Source organism: Amyelois transitella, chromosome 31 (assembly GCF_032362555.1).
Source record: "Amyelois transitella isolate CPQ chromosome 31, ilAmyTran1.1, whole genome shotgun sequence".
NCBI lineage: Eukaryota > Metazoa > Arthropoda > Insecta > Lepidoptera > Pyralidae > Amyelois > Amyelois transitella.
The window spans coordinates 3,247,037-3,267,858 of record NC_083534.1 but is presented as its reverse complement, the minus strand read 5'-3'; the positions used below and the strand labels follow the sequence as shown (position 1 = coordinate 3,267,858).

The window sequence follows — 20,822 nt, the reverse complement described above, 5'->3', positions numbered from 1 at the left end:
GCAATGTCAGCCAATCGGTTTCCTCTTTTATACATACATAAATACAGTATCCAAATGAAAAATAATGCGACGACGGATTTATCTCATGAAGGAAGACGTATTTGTATGAATGAATATTGTAAATAACTATTCGCGTAGAACTGTCCTTGTGATCTTTGCGCCGAACTTGTCAAACAACAAAACCAGAGACAATAACAAAGGAATAATAAAAAGGTCTACCGAACGCCGCTGTCTCGTTATCGGCCACTATTTGAATTTGGAATTCGAACACGTTCGACCGGATCCCGAAACTAGTTTCGCGCGTTCCATATTTTTAAAAAGGTAACCTCAAATTCGATATCCGATTTTGAATTATGGTTAACTTAATGATTAAGCAATACTTATTACATTTTTTATTTAATTACGATATTGAAATGTAATTTAATTATTTTGATGACCAGAAATTATTTCTAGTTTCCTCATTTACTTTGGTTTAGGTAAAAAAAAATGAAAATATTGTTTTAGTCTTTGCGTTTTTAGTATTGTTATTAAATCTTCTTCTTCGGTTTTACCAGATATTCTTTCAAATTAAAGAACAATATTGTCCCTCTTGATTCATTTTTATTTTTTTTTGTTTGTTGTAACATATTTCTTTATCCTTTATGGGATAACCAGTAACCAATAGTCACATGACACGAGGTCCATATACTGACTTAAATTAGCTTTACAAATATATTCTCAAACATCAGCAGAATAAAGTACATCGACCGTTCAATGTTTGTTTTCCGCTAATATTGGTTAAATACTGTTTGAAAATTGTTATGAGGCTAATGACACATAATCACGTCTATAGGTATCCTTTGCGGGGTTGACAGAGCTTTTTGGCTTTAAGATTGAATTGAGATTCAAATTGTGACAGGTTGCTAGCCCATCGCCTAAAAGAAGAATCCCAAGTTTATAAGCCTTGTCCCTTAGTCAAAAAGGCTAATGAGCAGGCGAAACTAATATGTAGATTTGGTAGTTGATTTTATTCCTAAAATCTTGGCAACTTGTACATCTACGATATCGTTAGCCCTCCCCCTAAAATAGGGGGATGAATACTCACTAAATTAGGTATTCTACGTACATACATACATATTTATCGTTACCTCATCCAAAGCGCATGTGTAGAACAAGCTGCGGAACAAACTACACTGCATCATTTTCACCGGTCGTCAATTTACGCGTGTGATGCAAGTCGAACTTCCGCATAGGTAGGTACTGCACCGTCCGCAGCGTCACGGTCGCGGCTGGTCGTCGACCACCCTGCCCACGCGTCACAGTAATCTTACGCAAATGACCACGGTACATCATCACTGCATAGTATAAAACAAAGTCGCTATTTTAGTCTGTTTGTCTGTATGCTTAAATCTTTAAAATTACGCAACGGATATTGATGCGGTTTTTTGTAACAGGTAGAGTGATTCAAGAGGAAGGTTTTTGTGTATAATTTTTTCCGAATTTTGCAAACGTGCGAAGCCGGGGCGGGTCGCTAGTATACATATAAATGCCGTGTGGTTCCCGGCACCAATAAAGAAAAAGAATAAGACCACTCCTTATTTTTTTCTATGCATGTTGAAAAAGGCGTCTAAGGATAGGCTTAGGATTCTTCTTTAAGGCGATAGGCTATATGTATTTGAATCTAAATTCGATCATCAAACCAATAAGTTGAACGTGGCCTATCAGTCTTTTTAAGACTGTTGAGTCTCCCCGCGAGGAATATAGACGTGATTATATGTATATAGAGTGATGTTAATTATATGTATATAGCCCGTTGCCTTAAAGAAGACCCGATCACGATTCTCACCCGGAGGGGATCAGAGACTACATCATACCATTTGACACGATCTCTGCATAAATCTATCGCTTCATCCACATTCATAACTCGTGAAAAAGTATCGCGTTTGTTACTCTTTCACGCGAAAACTGCTCAACGGATTTTTATTTAATTTTTTAATCATGTAGGTTAGACATTGCCATATGCCGTGTGGTTCCCGGCACCAATACAAAAAAGAATAGGACCATTCCATCTGTTTCCCATTGATGTCGTAAAAGGCGACTAAGGGATAGGCTTACAAACTTGGGATTATTATTTAGGCGATGGGCCAGCAACCTGTCACTAGTTGAATCTCAATTCTATCATTAAGCCGAATAGCTGAACGTGGCCATTTAGTCGTTCAAGACTGTTGGCTCTGTTTACCCCGCAAGGGATATAGACGTGACCATATGTATGTGTAGGTTAGACATTGGAATAACAGTAGAGATTAAACGGACGAAGACGCGGGAAACAGGTAGTAAGTAGAGAAATCGTGAACAGCCAGTTAGAATTACGGACTCGAAGTCTGGTCACCCCGTTTACAAAACGGGACCTCAATGCGATCCAACAGTGTCGTAATAATAGCGCATTAGAAGCCAGGGGAATGAACTTGTATTAATTGCTTTAGCGCCAATACCGTTGCGCGTGCGCATACTATACCGTATCGATATGCAATTATGCTCGACCTCCCGTACTACGATACATACGTTCATATATATGGTCACGTCTATATCCCTTGTGAGGTAGACAGAGCAAACGGTCTTCAAAAGACTGATGGGCCACGTTCAGCTGTTTGGCTTAGTGATAGAATTGAGATTCAAATAGTGACAGGTTGCTGGCTCATCGCCTACAAGATTAAACCCAATTTTATAAGCCTATCCCTTAGTCGCCTTTTGCGACATCAATGGGAAATGGATGCAGCGGTCCAATTTTGGAAGTGTACGAAAAAGTTATTGAATTTATTAAATTAATAAGTACCTATTTAAACTTATTTTCACTTAATTACTTAATCATCATAAAAAAACAGTAAATTTAAACTTATTTCTTTATCACAAAAATCATCAGCGAAGACACAGCACTTAATAATAATCCAAAAAAAAAAATAGTGAAAAATAAAACTCAGAAACAGTGACCACACTAGTGTTAGCCTGGAGGCAATAAACCAAAGAGTATATATAGTGTAAGAGCCAAGTTGCTTAAAGTGACCCGAGACTCGAACCTGATGACGCCATGCAGCGACAACTCAGCAACGTGAGCGTCCACTCGTACCAGGACTACCAGCCGTCCAGACGATATGGTAATTATTTGGTTTTGGCGATAACTCGTACAGGTTAATCGAAGATACATACATACATAAGTAAAATCACGCTTTTGTCAGCTAGCGTCGGTGGGCGAATCGGTAAGGTGCCCGGTTAAACATACATACATACATATGGTCACGTCTATATCCCTTGCGGGGTAGACAGAGCCAACCATCTTGAAAAGATCAAATGGCCACGTTCAGCTATTTAGCTTAATGATAGAATTGAGATTCAGAGACAGGTTGCTAATCAATCGCCTAAAAAAGAATCCCAAGTTTGTAAGCATATCCTTAAGTCGTCTTTTACGACATCCATGGGAAAGAGATGGAGTGGTCCTATTCTTTTTCGTATAGTTAGCGCAAAATTCGCGCGTATAGTTGGTTGTAATTTATTTTTGTTAGTTTTAGACAGTTTTGGCATATTTTGTTTGTTTAAAGCCATGGAAATCTGATTATTCCACCTTGAGAAAAGAATATAGTTCTCAACTTGGCTATTTGTTATTTTTTTGTTTAAGTTTTCGATCGCTGATCGCGACTGTACAATAATAATGTATTATTTATTTTGTGCTGATTCACTAGATTTTATCACCAAATGCATACAAGAATAAAAATAACAGGAATTAATTTATTTTGTAGCAGTTATATTATTTATTTGAGTGCTAACAAAATATTATAAAATACAGAATCTACCGTTTAGACAAGAAAATTATAAGGACACATGAAAACATCGCTCATGGCGGAGCGGACGGCGGTCGAACTCCCAGTTTCGGCGCGAGAGAGCGGGCATGCAGCTGACAAAAAAGGCGGGAAGCTCTGCCATTGGTCGTTCGAGACAGAACGACAACCGTTTAAAGTAAAATAGACAAAGCACGCGGCGCTACGCATGGTGATAGGCTGCGGCCGACGAGGCCGCCAACCTCAGCATAAAATAGGGTTGGGGTATGTCTGCTAAAAAATAGTGATGCGCGCTACATCCTCCTCCTCCAAGTCACGACATCGCCCCGAGAGTGAGTTGGTAACATCAGAAAGCGCGACTATCTTTTAGCTTTACGTGGCCGTCCTCGCAAACGGCGAGGTTGGACGGGCTCTACATTTTAGACACTACTATGAATAAGACAAGTCAGATCTGACGCGTGATAACGACCTATATGTTGACCCTGACTATCCACCAGCTCATAGGACGTAGGACTGATTACCTTGTTAATTGTGTAAGGCCCATCTCTCTGCGGCATGAACTTTCTAGTCAAACCCTTGGTTGCATTGCTAAGAGCATGCATGGTCAACAGTACCTGATCCCCAACTTTGAAAACAGGAGATGGTCTCCTAGAGGAATCACCATGTTCCATCAAATAACCATGCTTCAACCAGTGGGAAGAAGTTTTAGAGTTAGTAAAGTTCTGTACATCTTTAATCTTTATTACCTTAGGATCCTGCAAACGTGTAGTTCGAGGATCAGTAACGCTTCTTTGAGGTAAGTCTATGATGACTGATCTGGCTCCGCATACTTCTTGTGATGTTTGATCACAGATGAGGTGGCTAAAGGTATTAGCAATAGGTTCATGATCACCTGGATCAATATGAAACTCAGCAAGCTGAGTACCCTCTCCTCCTTGCTGGAAGGTGTCTTCATGGTGCTGGAGCACCGGAGGAAGTCGCTGCTGTTGATCCTGGGTAAGCAACAAGCCTTCATGGGACCACACTGTCATTGCTGAAAGTGTTATGGAGTCGCTCTGTGAATTCTCATTTCCCTCATACTCAAGCTGGTAGGTCTGCGTGCACCCAGAAAAGCGCCAAGTAGAAGCAGAAAAATCAATAACCATACCTGCAGCGTTGAGGAAATCAATTCCCAGGAGTGTGTCGTTGTTGTCAGCATCAGGAAAAATCATGAAGTCCACTCGAACACTTCTATCTACAGTGATGGTGACATTTACAGTTGCCACCAGGACCTCATGAGGATGCACAACACCGTCAGCTAGCTTCACGTTCACCTGTTTGGATCTAAAAGTAAGCCCCTTATCTCTAAAAATTTTATAAAGCTTATGTCCGGCAACCGAGCACTTTGCAGCGGTATCAACTAAAGCCATGCCTCGCATTCCAAGAATTGTAACACATAGCACAGGCCTTTGCTGCGTAGAGCATGCAGTAGTCGTCTGTAAAACTTCAGACGCAGAGAGAGAAACCGCAGGCATAGCATCACCCAAAAAACCAGTGTTTGTCACCGTAGACACGGTGCTGTGAGAAACAGCTGAAGGTGTGAATTGATTAAAGCTAAAGCAGCAAGACCCATGAGCCGGTAAGATAGCAGGTGTATTCAACCTATTAGGTGGTTGTTTAAGATTAAGATCCAAAACAGGCAGATTTACCCTACTAGGTAATTGATTAATGTTAGGTTCCGTAACAGTTACTGTACTAAATGTATCATTTATCAATTGTTTATCACTTGTCACATCCGAACGTGTCTCATTACAATAACGTGAGTTGCAATCGGCGGTTTTAAGATGTAATCGTTCATTAAAATTATTAGTAACAAAAGCTTGGTCGCACAGCTGTTGCGACTGTAGGTATGACGATCTATAACTACTACTAGGTGACATCTCGCGAGAATTGACATCGAAAAAACTACTATTGATAGGTTTGATGTTATGACTTGGAGTAGAGAATCGTTGAATGTGAGAGATGCGAATGATACATTACTGTTACACGTAGGACATTGAGAACGCATGAACCCTCTCGCACCGCAACCGTAACAAATAAGCGAACCCGACGATTTATCACTGTTATCACTATCACTGCACTTTTGTAACTTTTTACATTCTTCCCGTACGTGACCGTATATTTTACAATAAACGCAACGCAGTTTCTTGTTCGATCGTTGATTGGAATCGGCGGTGACATCCACGGAATGTCGCGATGACGACGCTGCGCTCGCGGCTGGTGTCGGCGTCGCGCCGGCATGGGCGCTCGACCCCGTCGGGGCCCGAGCCGTGCTGCTGGCGCGGCGGCCGTCGTACGCCGTCGGTCTCGGTCGTCCTCTTAGCGGCGGACCGGACTGCTGATGGGTATGCGTCTCCGCCTCCTCCTCGATTTCAATAGACCGGGCGAGACGAAGCATGCCGGAGAAATTTTCGAACTCTTCTCTTCGTAAGCGTTTACGTATTCTTGTATCGAGTAAGCCGTAAACCATGTCGACTTGCGCTCTTTCGGAAATATCGCCGACGGGAATCTTTGCAAGTAGTGCACGGCATCTCGCGACAAACACGTCGGTATTCTGGTCGCCTTGTTTCTGGTCGAACAGCTCTCTGTAGATGCGGTGTGGAGGTCGTTTATCGCCGTAAGTATTTTGTAGGAGTTCAATGACCCCGTCCCATGTTGTGATTTCTTTTTTGATCCCTTGGTACCATATTGCCGCGTTGTGAGTGAGCACCATTGAGAGCCCCCTGAGGGCGTTTTCCTCGGACACGTTAGCGCAGTCCTTGTAACTTTGAATGGCGTCAATGAATGCTTCCACGGAGTCGCCGGCGTCACCGCTGAATCTGGCGGTGCAATGCGTAAAAGTGCCGCTGCCGGCGGCGAATGCTGGTGTAGACGCGGGAGTTGGGGATGGCGGCTGGCGAATTACTCTCTCCAGCAGGCGCTCGAAGGCTTCAGTTTGGGACCTCTGGATGGCCGCCATCATGGCGGCGAGTTGTCCCGACGAAAAAACTGCGGCGTCGGCGCCCATTGCATCATCGAAGTCCGGGGCGACTTCGTCAGTAGCTTGCGCTGCTTCCTCCCTGCGTGTACGTGGCATGATGATGGAGAGCACACGCGGAACGTAGGTGTAGGTACTAGGATTTAGGGTTCACGGGTTAACTTTACTCGCACAACGTTGGGCAGCCACTTGTAGCAGTTATATTATTTATTTGAGTGCTAACAAAATATTATAAAATACAGAATCTACCGTACAAGAAAATTATAAGGACACATGAAAACATCGCTCATGGCGGAGCGGACGGCGGTCGAACTCCCAGTTTCGGCGCGAGAGAGCGGGCATGCAGCTGACAAAAAAGGCGGGAAGCTCTGCCATTGGTCGTTCGAGACAGAACGACAACCGTTTAAAGTAAAATAGACAAAGCACGCGGCGCTACGCATGGTGATAGGCTGCGGCCGACGAGGCCGCCAACCTCAGCATAAAATAGGGTTGGGGTATGTCTGCTAAAAAATAGTGATGCGCGCTACAATTTGCATTTTTTTTATTCTTGTACATACAGCAGATTCTTAAAGAGATAATATAGTGTTGTGACTGATCGACTTAATTTGTACAATATTTATAAATTATCATTTTCTTTAGGCCTTATAAGAAAGTATTTGAGCTTGCACCTTAGGCATCATCTTGCTTTACACCAAACAGATAGAGGTCAAACTCACTCAAATCTATGCTAATATTATAAAGCTGAAGAGTTTGTTTGTTTGAACGCGCTAATTTCAGAAACTACTGGTGCGAGTTTTAAAATTCTTTTTGCGTTGAATAGAACATTTATTGAGGAAGGCTTTAGGCTATATAACATCACGCTGCAACTACAAGGAGCAAAGAAATAATGGAAAATGTGAAAAAAAATACCGGTGAAAATTATTCATCCTTGAGGGCTTCAATGATGCCCAAAATAACTATTCCACGCGGACGAAGTCGCGGACAAAGCTAGTCTATTATAAACAGAAAAACTATCTTCCTTTTGTGGAAGGTGGTCACTTATGTGACTTCTTGAAAACACAATTGTATAATGGCACTAAAGAAATTTCTTCCAGTAGACTCGAATGTGATGACTTTATTTTCTTAAATGAATGTATTTGTTTCCAGGGCCCCAGTATGAGCCCGGGGGGTACGCCGCGTCATTGCAGCAGCGTACCAACATGACGCAGAGGGAGGACGCCCTCAAATTCGAGCAGGGGCGCATCAAGGCGCTCCAGGAGGAACGGCTGCACATACAGAAGAAGACCTTCACGAAATGGATCAACTCCTTCTTGCAGAAGGTATGAGTGTTTTAGTAGATTAGTCTTTTGGTACAGCAGCTCTGAATCTTAGGCCGGGTCAGGTATTTTTGTAATTGACCTGGGTTTCGCCCAACGTGCAGAATAGGACGTCCTTATATTCCAGCATTGAAGCATCAAGGCGCTCCAGGAGGAACGGCTGCACATACAGAAGAAGACCTTCACGAAATGGATCAACTCCTTCTTGCAGAAGGTATGAGTGCTTTAGTAGATTAGTCTTTTAGCGCACAATCTTAGCTCGCGTCAGGTATTTTTGTAATTGACCTGGGTTTCGTCCAACGTGCAGAACAGGGGGCCAACCACAAGCTTTTGTAAAACAATCTTATTTCAAGGAAGTCTTATTATAAGCTTGTAATAACATTACTCATATTTGTACCATGACCTCTATCACGCAATCTTATTTTATTCCTGCTTAGTGTTGCGAAAGAACGAATGATTTATTGACTTTGTCTATTCCCTGCTAAAGGATAAAAAGAAACAGCGCTATAAATAATACATAACGCCATCCCCTTCAATCGCTTTCAATTGTCGTTCCGTATAACGCATTAAGTACGATGATAAAAATCTATACATATAATAAAACAGTAAAAATATTTTGTCTGTACATTTAGTATTTTTGACTGAAATAGACAGAGGAACACTTAGAATGAATAATAGAAAGCAAAAAATTTTTTTTTAATTTCTTGTCTGTCTGTATGTATGATCACGATTATCTCCGAAAGTACTGAACCGATTTACTACAAACTTTCACCAATTGCTTTGTTTTAACCCAGAAGAACATTTAAAGTTTGTTTCATCAAAATCGGTTCACTAAAAAAAAGTTATCGATATTTGAATGAACTCAAAGCATCAGTTTGCCTATAAATAAGTTACGAAATTTAAAATTCAAAGTCATTTATCATTGTACGACAGCTATCTTTAACATATAAATATAAGTGAATTTTTTTTTTTAACATTTTTAGTCTGTCTGTCTGTATCTGACTGTATGATCAAGATTCAACTCAAAATTTACGCGGACGAAGTCGCGGGAAACAGCTAGTTTATAATAATATAAGTATAAAAGTTGCTGTAAATTATTTAAAAGTGTTTATTTACAAAAATATTAGGATATTTACGAAACTTAGTATGTAATATAAACTAATATCTCAAACATATGATTTAAAATATTGATAAATAAGTATGAAACCTAATCTTTATGACGAGGTGAATCGTGAACGGAACGCAAGGGCGCATGCTGTCATAGGCGAAAAAAAATTTGAAATGTAAACAAACCCAACTCAAGTGTTTCAAACTTTAAATAAGATTTATGTTAGTTTTAAATGGTGAATAAAAAACTTTTTTCGACTGAGCCATAATAGGTGAGGCCTATTTTAATCTTGGCTCATTTTCATATTCGTCTCTTCAGCGTCACCATGGAAATAAAGTGAGTTTTGTTCAAGACCAATTTCATGAATAAAACTTTAGTTATGTGGTTTGAAATAGTTTTTCTAAATAAGACGACGACGACATACGACGGCGTTTTCTTGATCTCTTCGAAGTTAGCGGCTTCGTCGGCTTCCAAGAGTCCAAATCCATTGCTAAACAATTGCAGTCACTACCTATAATATTCACGTTCACTTTCTATTAAGCTTTTTTCCGAAACTATGTAGATTTACTCACTTATTTCAGCAAATAATAGTAAATAATGTTGTATCCGTTGCGAAAGAGGAACTTTTTTAAGATTGCTAAATTTGACATTAAAACAATAATGCTATAGGCGTAAAGTCACGTCATGGTACCAATTTGAATGAACGAAATAGAGGTGACGTCACCAAAACTATCTGAAAAAGTAATATTGTTTTAAGCTTGTTTTAAAGACCTCGTGGTGCAAAAAATCAATGTAATATTAAACTAATACTGCTATAAGACGTTGTGGTTGGCCCCCAGGACGTCCTTATATTCCAGCAGGGTAGCATCAAGGCGCTCCAGGAGGAACGGCTGCACATACAGAAGAAGACCTTCACGAAATGGGTCAACTCCTTCTTGCAGAAGGTATGAGTGTTTTAGTAGATTTGTCTTAGCTCGCGTCAGGTATTTTTGTAATTAACCTGGGTTTCGTCCAACGTGCAGAACAGGACTTCCTTATATTCGAGCAGGGAGGCGCTCCAACTCCATCCTGCAGAAGGTATGAGTCTTTTGATTGAAATGCTTTGTTTGATGCTTTATCCAAAGTTTAAGGAAGATGGTCGTGGCCCTATCAAACTTTACCGAAATCATACGACAAACATAGTGCTCCTCATTTATCAACATAATGCATTATATAAAACCTTGTTACGCGCGATAACGGTGCACACATATAGACTGTGATCTCACTTCACAGATAGCGCTCCGGTAATTAATATTTTAATGTAAACATTACTGTTTATGGTCATAATTAGATTGCACGTGATGTTAGTTGCATCATTAGGATAACTGTTGCACGTATTCGTTTAAGAATTCGGTCTCTGCCAGTTAAGGAATTGATTGGCTTCCACCAGACTCCTGGCGATAGACCTGCTCTCTTGAGACGAGCCCTATTTTACAAAGGATCCTGCGGTAAGACAGGTTTTTACATGAAGCGACTCCCGTCTGATCTCCGCAATCTTTGCAGGGAAACCTAGCCGACTGTCGGTCATGTAAATAAATTACAACAACAACACAAATTACACTGATTGAGTTAGCCTCGAAGTAAGTTCGAGACTTGTGTCACGAGATATTACTAACTCAACGATACTATATTTTATAATAAATACTTATATAGATAAACATCCAAGACCCAGGCCAATCAGAAAAAGCCGGGATTCGAATCCGGTGTCACAGACATATCATACTCGTAGTTTCACATTCAGTTATCCAAATGTCATAGAATCGGTTTCCACTCAAACTAACGTACCTACATGACTTTGGAAATGTCATGACATGAATGGACATGACTTTAGAAAACAGTTATTGGTATTTAATTTTGAATTTCCCCCCCCCCCCCCCCCCCCCCCCCCCCCAGGCCCGAATGGAAGTGGACGACCTGTTCACCGACCTGGCGGACGGCCGGCGGCTCCTCAAGCTGCTGGAGATCATCAGCGGGGAGCGGCTGCCGCGGCCGAACTCCGGGCGAATGAGGGTGCACAAGATCGAGAACGTCAACAAAAGTCTGAGCTTTCTTCACACTAAGGTCAGTGGTTTTCTACTTCCCCAGCTCGGCAAGGGTTTTTTTTTTTTTTTTGATGCTTAAGCATTCTGTTGGAAAAGTTTTCTTAGATTAGGGTTTTCAAAATTAGTTATAAACACAAGTCGCGCCGATGGGCACCTGCTATTTGATACAGGTACCACATCTTTGCTATATGCGTGAAGAAACTATGTAATATTAATATCATTACTACGCTTTTATTAGCTTGGGTTGTATGTATGTATGTATGTATGTATGTATGTAACGGAATCTTTGAGCTTAATTTTCACTGATTTCTAAACGTCTGACCAACTTGAAACTTTGCACACGTATCAAGGACCGATGACAATGCAATATTTTGATAAGAGTTTCTCATTATCCTTATTAAAACTGCCAGGATTAATAAATTCATTTTTAGATCCTTCGTATGAGAGTAAGAGAGACAGAGATAGCACCAGTGCCAGTAATCTCCATACAAGAAACCAAGAAGTTCTGACGTATAAGGAGTCCAAAAAGAGATGTAATATATTTCCATATAATGTTACTATTAACCTGAGGCTTTTTTATTTCATCGCATCGCTCCATTTAGAATTACCATTAGAAACAATAGTAGAATTAGTAGAATATTTTAAAACAATAAAAAATATATAAGTAATAAAACAAAAGTAATAAATGAAAATTGAACAACTAAATTTACAATAATACAAGAATAAAGTTACTACCTACAGAACTTTGCGATATTTAATACGTATTTAACATATTAATGCAATTCTTGAATTAACATTAGGTATCTTTTGCCTATTTATAATAGCAACACTGTAATACTCGTTTAAGAAATGAGTGACAGTTTATTTATTGTCAAATAAGTTTTGCAGTAAGTTTTGAATTCGATTAGAAAACCTGTAAACTTTCTTTCTGTTTTTTTATACCGGTGCCTGTGTATTTACCTATTTGCACTTTGTTTTGTGCTGATAACTTGTCGTTATTTGTAGTTTGGAATCTTCCGTCGAGTCGAGCTTTGTTCTTCCGGATATTCGTGTGATTTTATCATCTGAGATTGGACTATGACTGTGTTCACTGTGTTGTGCAGATATTTTTTAGATAGGACTCCTGTAAAAAGTACCTGATTATTTGAGATAGGAGTCTGTTTGTGTTTGTTTTTGTGAAAGACAGTTTTACAACGAAAGTGCCACGATGTCTTCAGATAAACATTGTTGCGTTCCTGGTTGTAAAGGCAGTGGAGGTATGTTTGAAATATGTTTGTTCCTGTATCAATCTGCCTCTTAATCTTGTGGTTTGATTCCTGGCAAGGCCACAATCGAAAATTATTATGTTTGCTGGATAGTCAAAAATATTATTAACAGTGATTTATCACTATAAAATTCTTTTCAACTGGGTTTAACAATCATCATACATACATATAATCACGTCTATATCCCTTGCGGGGTAGACAGAGCCAACAGCCTTGTAAAGACTGATAGGCCACGTTCAGCTATTTGGCTTTAAGATAGAATTGAGATTCAAATAGTGACAGGTTGCAAGCCCATCGCCTAAAAAAGAATCATCATTATGAGAATATTATGAGATTTAATCCAATCAGGCCACATATAACTTTAAGAAAGTTAGTTGTGAAAACCTCCGGCGATGGGCGCATGGTTGCAAAAGTCTTTTCTAGTATGATAGTTATACTAGAAGTGTTAACTTCCAAAAAATAATTGTTTAAAAAAACTAAAAAACTACGCGTTTTATTGCTAATTGAACTAAAAAATAGAAAATAAATAATAGTTTAAAAAAAACTAAAAAACTACGCTTTTATTGCTAATCAAACTAAAAAATAGAAAATAAAAATTAATGACAAAGGAATTATAAAACAGTAGTAGCAAGTCGAACAATCAGTTATAGTCAATTACCTCAGATTAAAATTATAACAAAATTAAATTTATAAACAAAACAATTTAAATCGAGTAAAAAGCGTGGGGTGCATTTTACTTCATTTTCATAACTTTCTTGTCAAAAATATATGCTAATAGAATGATTTTAATATTTACTACATCAAGCACCCCACGCTTTTTACTCAGATTTAAATTGTTTTGTTTATAAATTTAATTTTGTTATAATTTTAATCTGAGGTAATTGACTATAACTGATTGTTCGACTTGCTACTACTGTTTTATAATTCCTTTGTCATTAATTTTTATTTTCTATTTTTTAGTTTGATTAGCAATAAAAGCGTAGTTTTTTAGTTTTTTTTAAACTATTATTTATTTGTCTGCTTAAATGTGAGACTGTTAATAATTTTGGGTGACTCGGCAAGGGTTTGATGAATGGAAAACTGCCAACTTCACGGTTTCGTCATATCATAAATACATACATACATATGGTCACGTGTATGTCGACCTTGCAGCGTAGACATAGCCAATAGTCTTGAAAAGACTGAATGGCCACGTTCAGCTGTTTGGTTTTAAGATAGAATTGAGATTCAAATAGTGAAACTTGCTAGCCCATCGCCTAAAAAAGAATCCCAAGTTTGTAATCATATCATTCATGCTGTTATCTCTTACGGAGGCGGAGGACCTGACTGAATCCAGGTTATCCTATATTTCATGAGAGGAGGCAAGGATGCGCATTTTGACCATGATCTTAGATTGAGCTAGACTGATCTAGGCTTCAGCATGCGACAAAATTGTGTCTTGAAGGCTAAGGTCACCTTCAGCTGCATAGTTCCTTATCAGACTTGAGAAACCTCTTATTTTGCATCGTTTAATATTAATTTGTTTCAATCTTAAAGAAGGTTGGTTGTTGAGTAAATTTAATATAGGGATGTCTTGATCGACTTTTACAGTCTGGGCGGAAAGAGAGCAGCAGAAGAGGCGGCATATACTACGTTTTATCCCTAACAGATTATTAAGTTTCAATTTACAAAGTATACTAGCTGTGCCCGCGACTTCGTCCGCGTGGAATAGTTACTTTGGGCATCATTGAAGCCCTCAAGGATGAATAATTTTCTCCGTTTTCTTTTTCACATTTTCCATTATTTCTTGGCTCCTAATAATTACAGCGTGATGTTATATAGCCTTGCTAGATAAATGGTCTATGCAACACAAAAATAATTTTTCAATTCGAACCTAGTAGTTCCTGAGATTAGCGCGTTCAAACAAACAAACTCTTCAGCTTTTTAATATTAGTATAGATGATGTACAAAAATGGGCATTAGTCCGTTTTCAAAGCGAAAAATTCGCATCTTATCTATGGTACCTTATATCTTATCATAGTTCATAGTGATATAAATTACATATGATCACAATCTTTACATAATACTGTAAACATACTACTGATTTTCCGTTGAACCAGTATAATATCTAGAATTTTTTTATATAATTTACTAGACTTTTAGTCTTTCCATATATGACAATGATGCTAGTGAAGATATAGTGCCGTGTGGTTTCAGGCACTTAAGAATATATCCACTCCGTGTCCCGTGGATTTCGTAAAAGGCGACTAAGGGATAGTGTTATAAACTTAGGATTCCTCTTGTAGGCGATGTAGCTAGCAACGTTTCATTATTTAAATCTCAATTCCGTTATAAAACTATACAGTTGAACATGGCCTTTCAGTGTTTTCAAGACTGTTGGCTCCGTCTACCCCGCAACGGATATAGACGTGACTATATGTAGCTATGTTTTTTTATGCGGTGTGTAAATTCTTTATATTACTAAACACCGCATTCCTAAAGAAACCTTATGAAGACCGACGTATATGGCGTCAGGGGTGCGTTACTTTGGAAAATCAACCATTTTCACCTGTTACATGAGGTTGAAAATCATTTGAAGATGATTTTACATAACTCCGTTCAGAGTGACCCTTCGACCTAATTGGTACGTGCGAATTTGCTTCAAGACACGGAGAATCAGTCAATCAATTTCTATATATATATATATATATAAACATACATATGGTCACGTCTATATCCCCCGAGGAGTGGACAGAGCCAACAATCTTGAAAAGACTGAATGGCCACAGTCAGCTATTAAGCTTAATGATAGAATTGAGACTCAAATTGTGACAGGTTGCTAACCCATCGCCTAAAAAAGAATCCCAAGTTTGTATGCCTATCCCTTATATACATAAATCACGCCCCTTTACCGGTGGGGTAGGCAGAGACTACATCGTTCCACCTGCCACGGTCTCTGAATATTTCTTTCGCTTCATCATCAATTTCTATATATGCCAAGAAAAAAATTGGTATTTGAACGTAGGAGGATATATTTGTAGGTACAACAGCATATTAGGTTACCCAAATTCACTGAGAATTCGCCTCTATCAAAACGCCATAGAGGGTAACTAGATATGCGGTTGACTGTACTTTTTCCGGTATTTAGTAACATTATTGTTACGTTTCGTATACGGATTTATTCAAAGTTAAGCTCCTTTGGGAATTAAATGAGAATATACTTTTTCCCGGAGTGATAGGCAGAGACTACATCTTTCCACTTGCCACGATCTCTGCACACTTCTTTCGCTTCGTCCACATTCATAACTCTCTTCATGAAAGCTCGGCGGTTTCGGGTACTCTTGACCTTGACCTTTTGCCAGAACGTGTGCATACATACATATATATAATCACGGTTATATCCCTTGCGGGGTAGACAGAGCCAACAGTCTTGTAAAGACTGATAGGCCACGTTCAGCTGTTTGGCTTTAAGATAGAATTGAGATTCAAATAGTGACAGGTTTCTAGCCCACCGCCTAAAAGAAGAATCCCAAGTTTATAAGCCTACCCCTTAGTCGGCTTTTACGACATCCATGGGAAAGAGATGGAGTGGTCCTATTAGTACTAGTGGCCATAACGTGTGTCAGGAAATAAAATTTTGAAAGCCAATACAATTTTTTTCCAGGTACGTCTGGAGTCCATTGGTGCTGAAGACATAGTGGACGGGAACCCTCGCCTGATCCTCGGCCTGATATGGACCATCATCCTCCGCTTTCAGATACAAGAGATTGAGATCGATGTGGTGAGTATTCTTCTACCACTAATCATCTCCAGGTTTATAATCTGGGCCCATAACCTATAAACGAGATTTGAATTAACATGAGTTTTATTTTTAACAAAAATGACACCAACATTTTTGGAATAGACAATCTAGACACTAACATAGACGACACAAACAACAATTTCCAAATTATTAATTTAACAATAATTTTTATTTATGAAATATGTCTAGAAGGATTTTGGATATTTAATTCGTATACCTTTTCGTTGAATGTATTAGTAGTCAGTATAAAATGAGGTGGGTGTAACCGTCTGACCTCCGCAACCTTTGCAGGGGAACTTAACCCATATTGTATCGGTCATGGTGACACATCCACCTCCGGGAAAGAGGCGTGATTTTATGTATGTATGTATGTAATTTTGTTTCAAGGACGAAGAGAATGAATCGTCTGAGAAGAAATCGGCCAAGGACGCCCTCCTGCTGTGGTGTCAGAGGAAGACGAGCGGCTACCACGGCGTGAACATCCACAACTTCACCGACTCGTGGCGCTCGGGGCTCGGGTTCAATGCCCTCATACACGCGCACAGGTGACTCTCACTCTCTCCCTTCTTACTCTCTCTCACTCTCTGTATCATAAGGAAGTTATCCAAGGACGCCCTCCTGCTGTGGTGTCAGAGGAAGACGAGCGGCTACCACGGCGTGAACATCCACAACTTCACCGACTCGTGGCGCTCGGGGCTCGGGTTCAATGCCCTCATACACGCGCACAGGTGACTCTCACTCACTCCCTTCTTACTCTCTCTCACTCTCTGTATCATAAAATCTCACTCTCTCTCTTCTTATACTTCCTGCTAGCTTTAGTCCCGGTTGCATCTTCATTACTCTGGAGAGGAGCTCGGGGTATGCCTTTGAGCATGGATCCTGGATTGGGTGAGTCAGGTTTTTACATGAAGCGACTCCCGTCTGACCTCCGCTACCTTTGCAGGGGAACCTAACCCGTATTGGATCGATCATGGTTACACATCCATTTGATGAATGTGTAGGTTTCACGATGTTTTCCCTCTCTACGTAACTTTGAAAATAGTCATTGGTACATGGCCGAGGCGGGATTCGAACCTGGGCCCTTCTGCGCATCACGCATTTTAACCGGGCACCTTACCTATTCGACCACTGACGCTCTATATGGATAACTTTTAAATATGATATGCTAAAGAGTCAATTACCCTAACTCACTCATCCACTGTTGTATATGGATAACTTTTACATATGATATGCTAAAGAGTCAATTACCCTAACTCACTCATCCATTGTTGCTTTTTTTACCAAATGATTTATAATTATATGAAAGAAGTATAGTTGCAAAATTTGTTATTCCTACAGAAGACAAGGAGAAAAAAGGAGAGAAATAATCAGTTTAAAATTACTATATTGTTGAGCATAATATATAAATATTTGTCAATAAAAATTACATACATACATACATATGGTCACGTCTATATCCCTTGCGGGGTAGTCAGAGCCTACAGTCTTGTAAAGACTGATAGGCCACGTTTAGCTATTTGGCTTTAAGATAGGATTGAGATTCAAATAGTGACAGGTTGCTAGCCCATCGCCTCAAAAGAATCCCAAGTTTGTAAGATTATCCCTTTGTCGCCTTTTACGACATCAATGGGAAAGAGATGGAGTTGTCCTATTCTTTTTTGTATTGGTGCCGGAAATCACACGGCACTTAATAAAAATTACTTCTGACATTTTTCTCCCAACTAACAATACCTATGGCGTATATGAAGAAGGTTGCCTACAATATATATATGTATTTGTTCCCAGGCCGGACCTGTTCCGCTGGTCGGAGGTTCCCGTCACGGAACACGTGGAGACACTGAACCACGCGTTCGATGTCGCCCACAGACACCTGGGCATACCCCGCCTTCTCGACGCTGAAGGTAAGAAGATTATTCATATAATAAATAAATAAATAAATATATACGGGACAAATTACACAGATTGAGTTAGCCTCGAAGTAAGTTCGAGACTTGTGTTACGAGATGCTAACTCAACAATACTATGTTTTATAATAAATACTTATATAGATAAACATCCAAGATCCAGACCAATCAGAGAAAGTTCGTTTCTCATCATTCCCTGGCCGGGATTCGAACCCGGGACGTCCGGCGTCACAGACAAGCGTACTACCGCTGCGCCACAGAGGCCGTAATAATAATTAAATAATCAGCGTGATAGAGGAATGTTGTGGTGTGAAAGAAGAAAGAATCACTCGAAATTGAGCATGCAAGCGTCGGAAAAAGACTCACGCAACGAAGCCTACAAGTAAATACATAAATATATACGGGTCAAATGGTGGAGTCTATCAGCTCATCAGCTTTTCAACTTTCTTTCTAAGAGACTGTTCGAGGGACCAGAAGACTGGAAACTTCTTAGGGTTAAGTTTAAGCATTGCCATTTGACCTAACGGCAAAACGTGGCGTGTGTCGTGGTCGGAGTGGGAAGGCCAAGACGAACGTATCTTGATCAAATCAAGGACGTCCTGGCAAAGGGTCAGGTCACGAGTACCCGAAACCGCCGAGCTTGCATGACGAGAGTTATGAATGTGGACGAAGCGAAGGGAGTATGCAGAGATCGTGGCAAGTGGATAGATGTAGTCTCTGCCTACCCCAACGGGAGAGAGGCGTGATTTTATGTATGTATGTATGTATGCTATCAGTCTTCTGGGTACGTTGCCGCGAGCAAACGTTAATGAAAACCAGAAGGGGCTACACGATTTATTTTTAATATTTAAAACGTGTTTGAAGTTTCTTTTTTTTTTAAGTTAAAATGTTTATCTTTCTTTTTTTTTTGAAGTTAAAATTGTGTAAAAATTTATTTTACCATATTATATAATTACAAGTAGAAAAAAAATTGCTTTAATCGAGTTAGCTGTCCAAGTACGACGTCACATGTTCGATTTATGTATTGACAAAGGAAAAAAAAAATTAGAAATACATGAACATTTTTTTTTGTTTTTGTTAATTGACATGAGGCAATGTAATTTTTATTATTTAGTTTAAAATATTAATTTTGTATGCCCAATGGCGGGATATAGTGTAAATTTTCACAATAAAATGTCAACCTGTGATAACCTATGTTCACAAAATAAACGATTTGATTTGATTTCATTTGACAGACGTGGACACCAGCCGGCCTGATGAGAAGTCGGTGATGACGTACGTGGCGAGCTACTACCACACCTTCGCGAGGATGAAGAATGAACAGAAGAGCGGACGCAGGATTGCCAATGTGAGGACATTGAAAAAATTCTAAATTCAATTTTTTTATTTATTATCTACTAGAGGCCGCCCGCGACTTCGTCCGCATGGAAACCCTATCAATCCCGCGGGAACTCTGGGATAAAAAGTAGCCTATGTGTTATTCTGGGTCTTCAGCTACCTACATACCAAATTTCATGGTAATCGGTTCAGTAGTTTTTGCGTGAAAGAGTAACAAACATCCATACAAACTTTCGCCTTTATAATAGTAGTAGGATTATAGGACACTTCGTATCGCTTAATAATTGTCGTGTCTTTTGGTTTCACAACGTTGACGATTGACGTCAAATAAATTAATTAAAACCAAGTTTAATGCCGCTTCCAAGTTATGTGACGTCAATAAGTGATACCTTGTATCCAATTTTGAAATAAATCTATTCTAATCGGCGTGAATTTAGCGCCACCTATGGGCTTCAATGATGCTATGATGAAAAAACTATTCCACGCGGACGGAGTCGCGGGCACAGCTAGTTAATATATAAAATAGTATAAAAAAATATATCACCCATATTTTTTAGATACTTTATAAATAAATAAACCGGCACTTCGGAATGGGACCACTCGACATCATACTCATGGATGTCGTGAAAGGCGACTAAGGAAAAGGATAATTAACTTGGGATTCTACTTGTAACCGATGGGCCAGCAACCTGTCACTATTTGAATCTCAATTCTATCATTAAGCGGTAAAGCTGAACGTGGCCTTTCAATCTTTTGAAGGCTGTTGTCTCTGTGTTCCCTGCGAGGGATATAGACGTGACTATATGTATGTATGTATCTTTTTAGATATAGACGTGACTGTATGTATGTATGTATGTAATTTTTTAGATATAGACGTGACTGTATGTATGTATGTATGTATCTTTTTAGATATAGACGTGACTGTATGTATGTATGTATGTAATTTTTTAGATATAGACGTGACTGTATGTATGTATGTATGTATGTATCTTTTTAGATAATCGGCCAACTGATGGACTGCGACGGCCGCAAGGAGGAATACAGCAGGCTGATCTGCGCACTGCTGGAGTGGATCAGAATGAAGATCCAGGAGTTGAACGGGCGTGATCTCCCTAACTCGCTGGACGGCATCCAGAGACTCCTGCTCGCCTTCAAGCAGTACAGGACAGTGGAGAAGCCTCCAAAGTGAGTACGATCAGATTTG

General features: G+C 39.5%; 2 protein-coding genes across 13 annotated transcripts in view; both read left to right on the top strand.

Annotated features, from left to right (window-relative positions):
• Positions 1-16,940, top strand: part of LOC132903879 (spectrin beta chain, non-erythrocytic 1-like) — a 39,317-nt gene extending 22,377 nt beyond the window's left edge. For 2 of the 11 annotated variants that reach the window (XM_060953282.1, XM_060953278.1), the window contains exons 2-6: positions 2,900-3,131; positions 7,972-8,144; positions 11,182-11,349; positions 16,239-16,355; positions 16,764-16,940. In XM_060953282.1, coding sequence (XP_060809265.1) covers positions 3,065-3,131; positions 7,972-8,144; positions 11,182-11,349; positions 16,239-16,355; positions 16,764-16,925 — 687 coding nt within the window. In that variant the 5' untranslated portion in view covers positions 2,900-3,064 and the 3' untranslated portion in view covers positions 16,926-16,940. The remainder of the gene's footprint in view (positions 1-2,899; positions 3,132-7,971; positions 8,145-11,181; positions 11,350-16,238; positions 16,356-16,763) is intronic. The other 9 variants (XM_060953279.1, XM_060953286.1, XM_060953280.1 and 6 more) reach the window with 5 other exon arrangements.
• Positions 16,941-16,978: 38 nt separating this feature from the next.
• The window catches only part of LOC106138957 (spectrin beta chain, non-erythrocytic 5), an 81,731-nt gene continuing 77,887 nt past the window's right edge, over positions 16,979-20,822 (top strand). The window contains exons 1-4 of one of the 2 annotated variants that reach the window (XM_060953274.1): positions 16,979-17,104; positions 18,162-18,277; positions 19,516-19,628; positions 20,616-20,803. In XM_060953274.1, coding sequence (XP_060809257.1) covers positions 19,551-19,628; positions 20,616-20,803 — 266 coding nt within the window. In that variant the 5' untranslated portion in view covers positions 16,979-17,104; positions 18,162-18,277; positions 19,516-19,550. Of the gene's footprint in view, positions 17,105-18,161; positions 18,278-19,515; positions 19,629-20,615; positions 20,804-20,822 lie in introns of those variants that run through there. The other variant, XM_060953273.1, reaches the window with a different exon arrangement.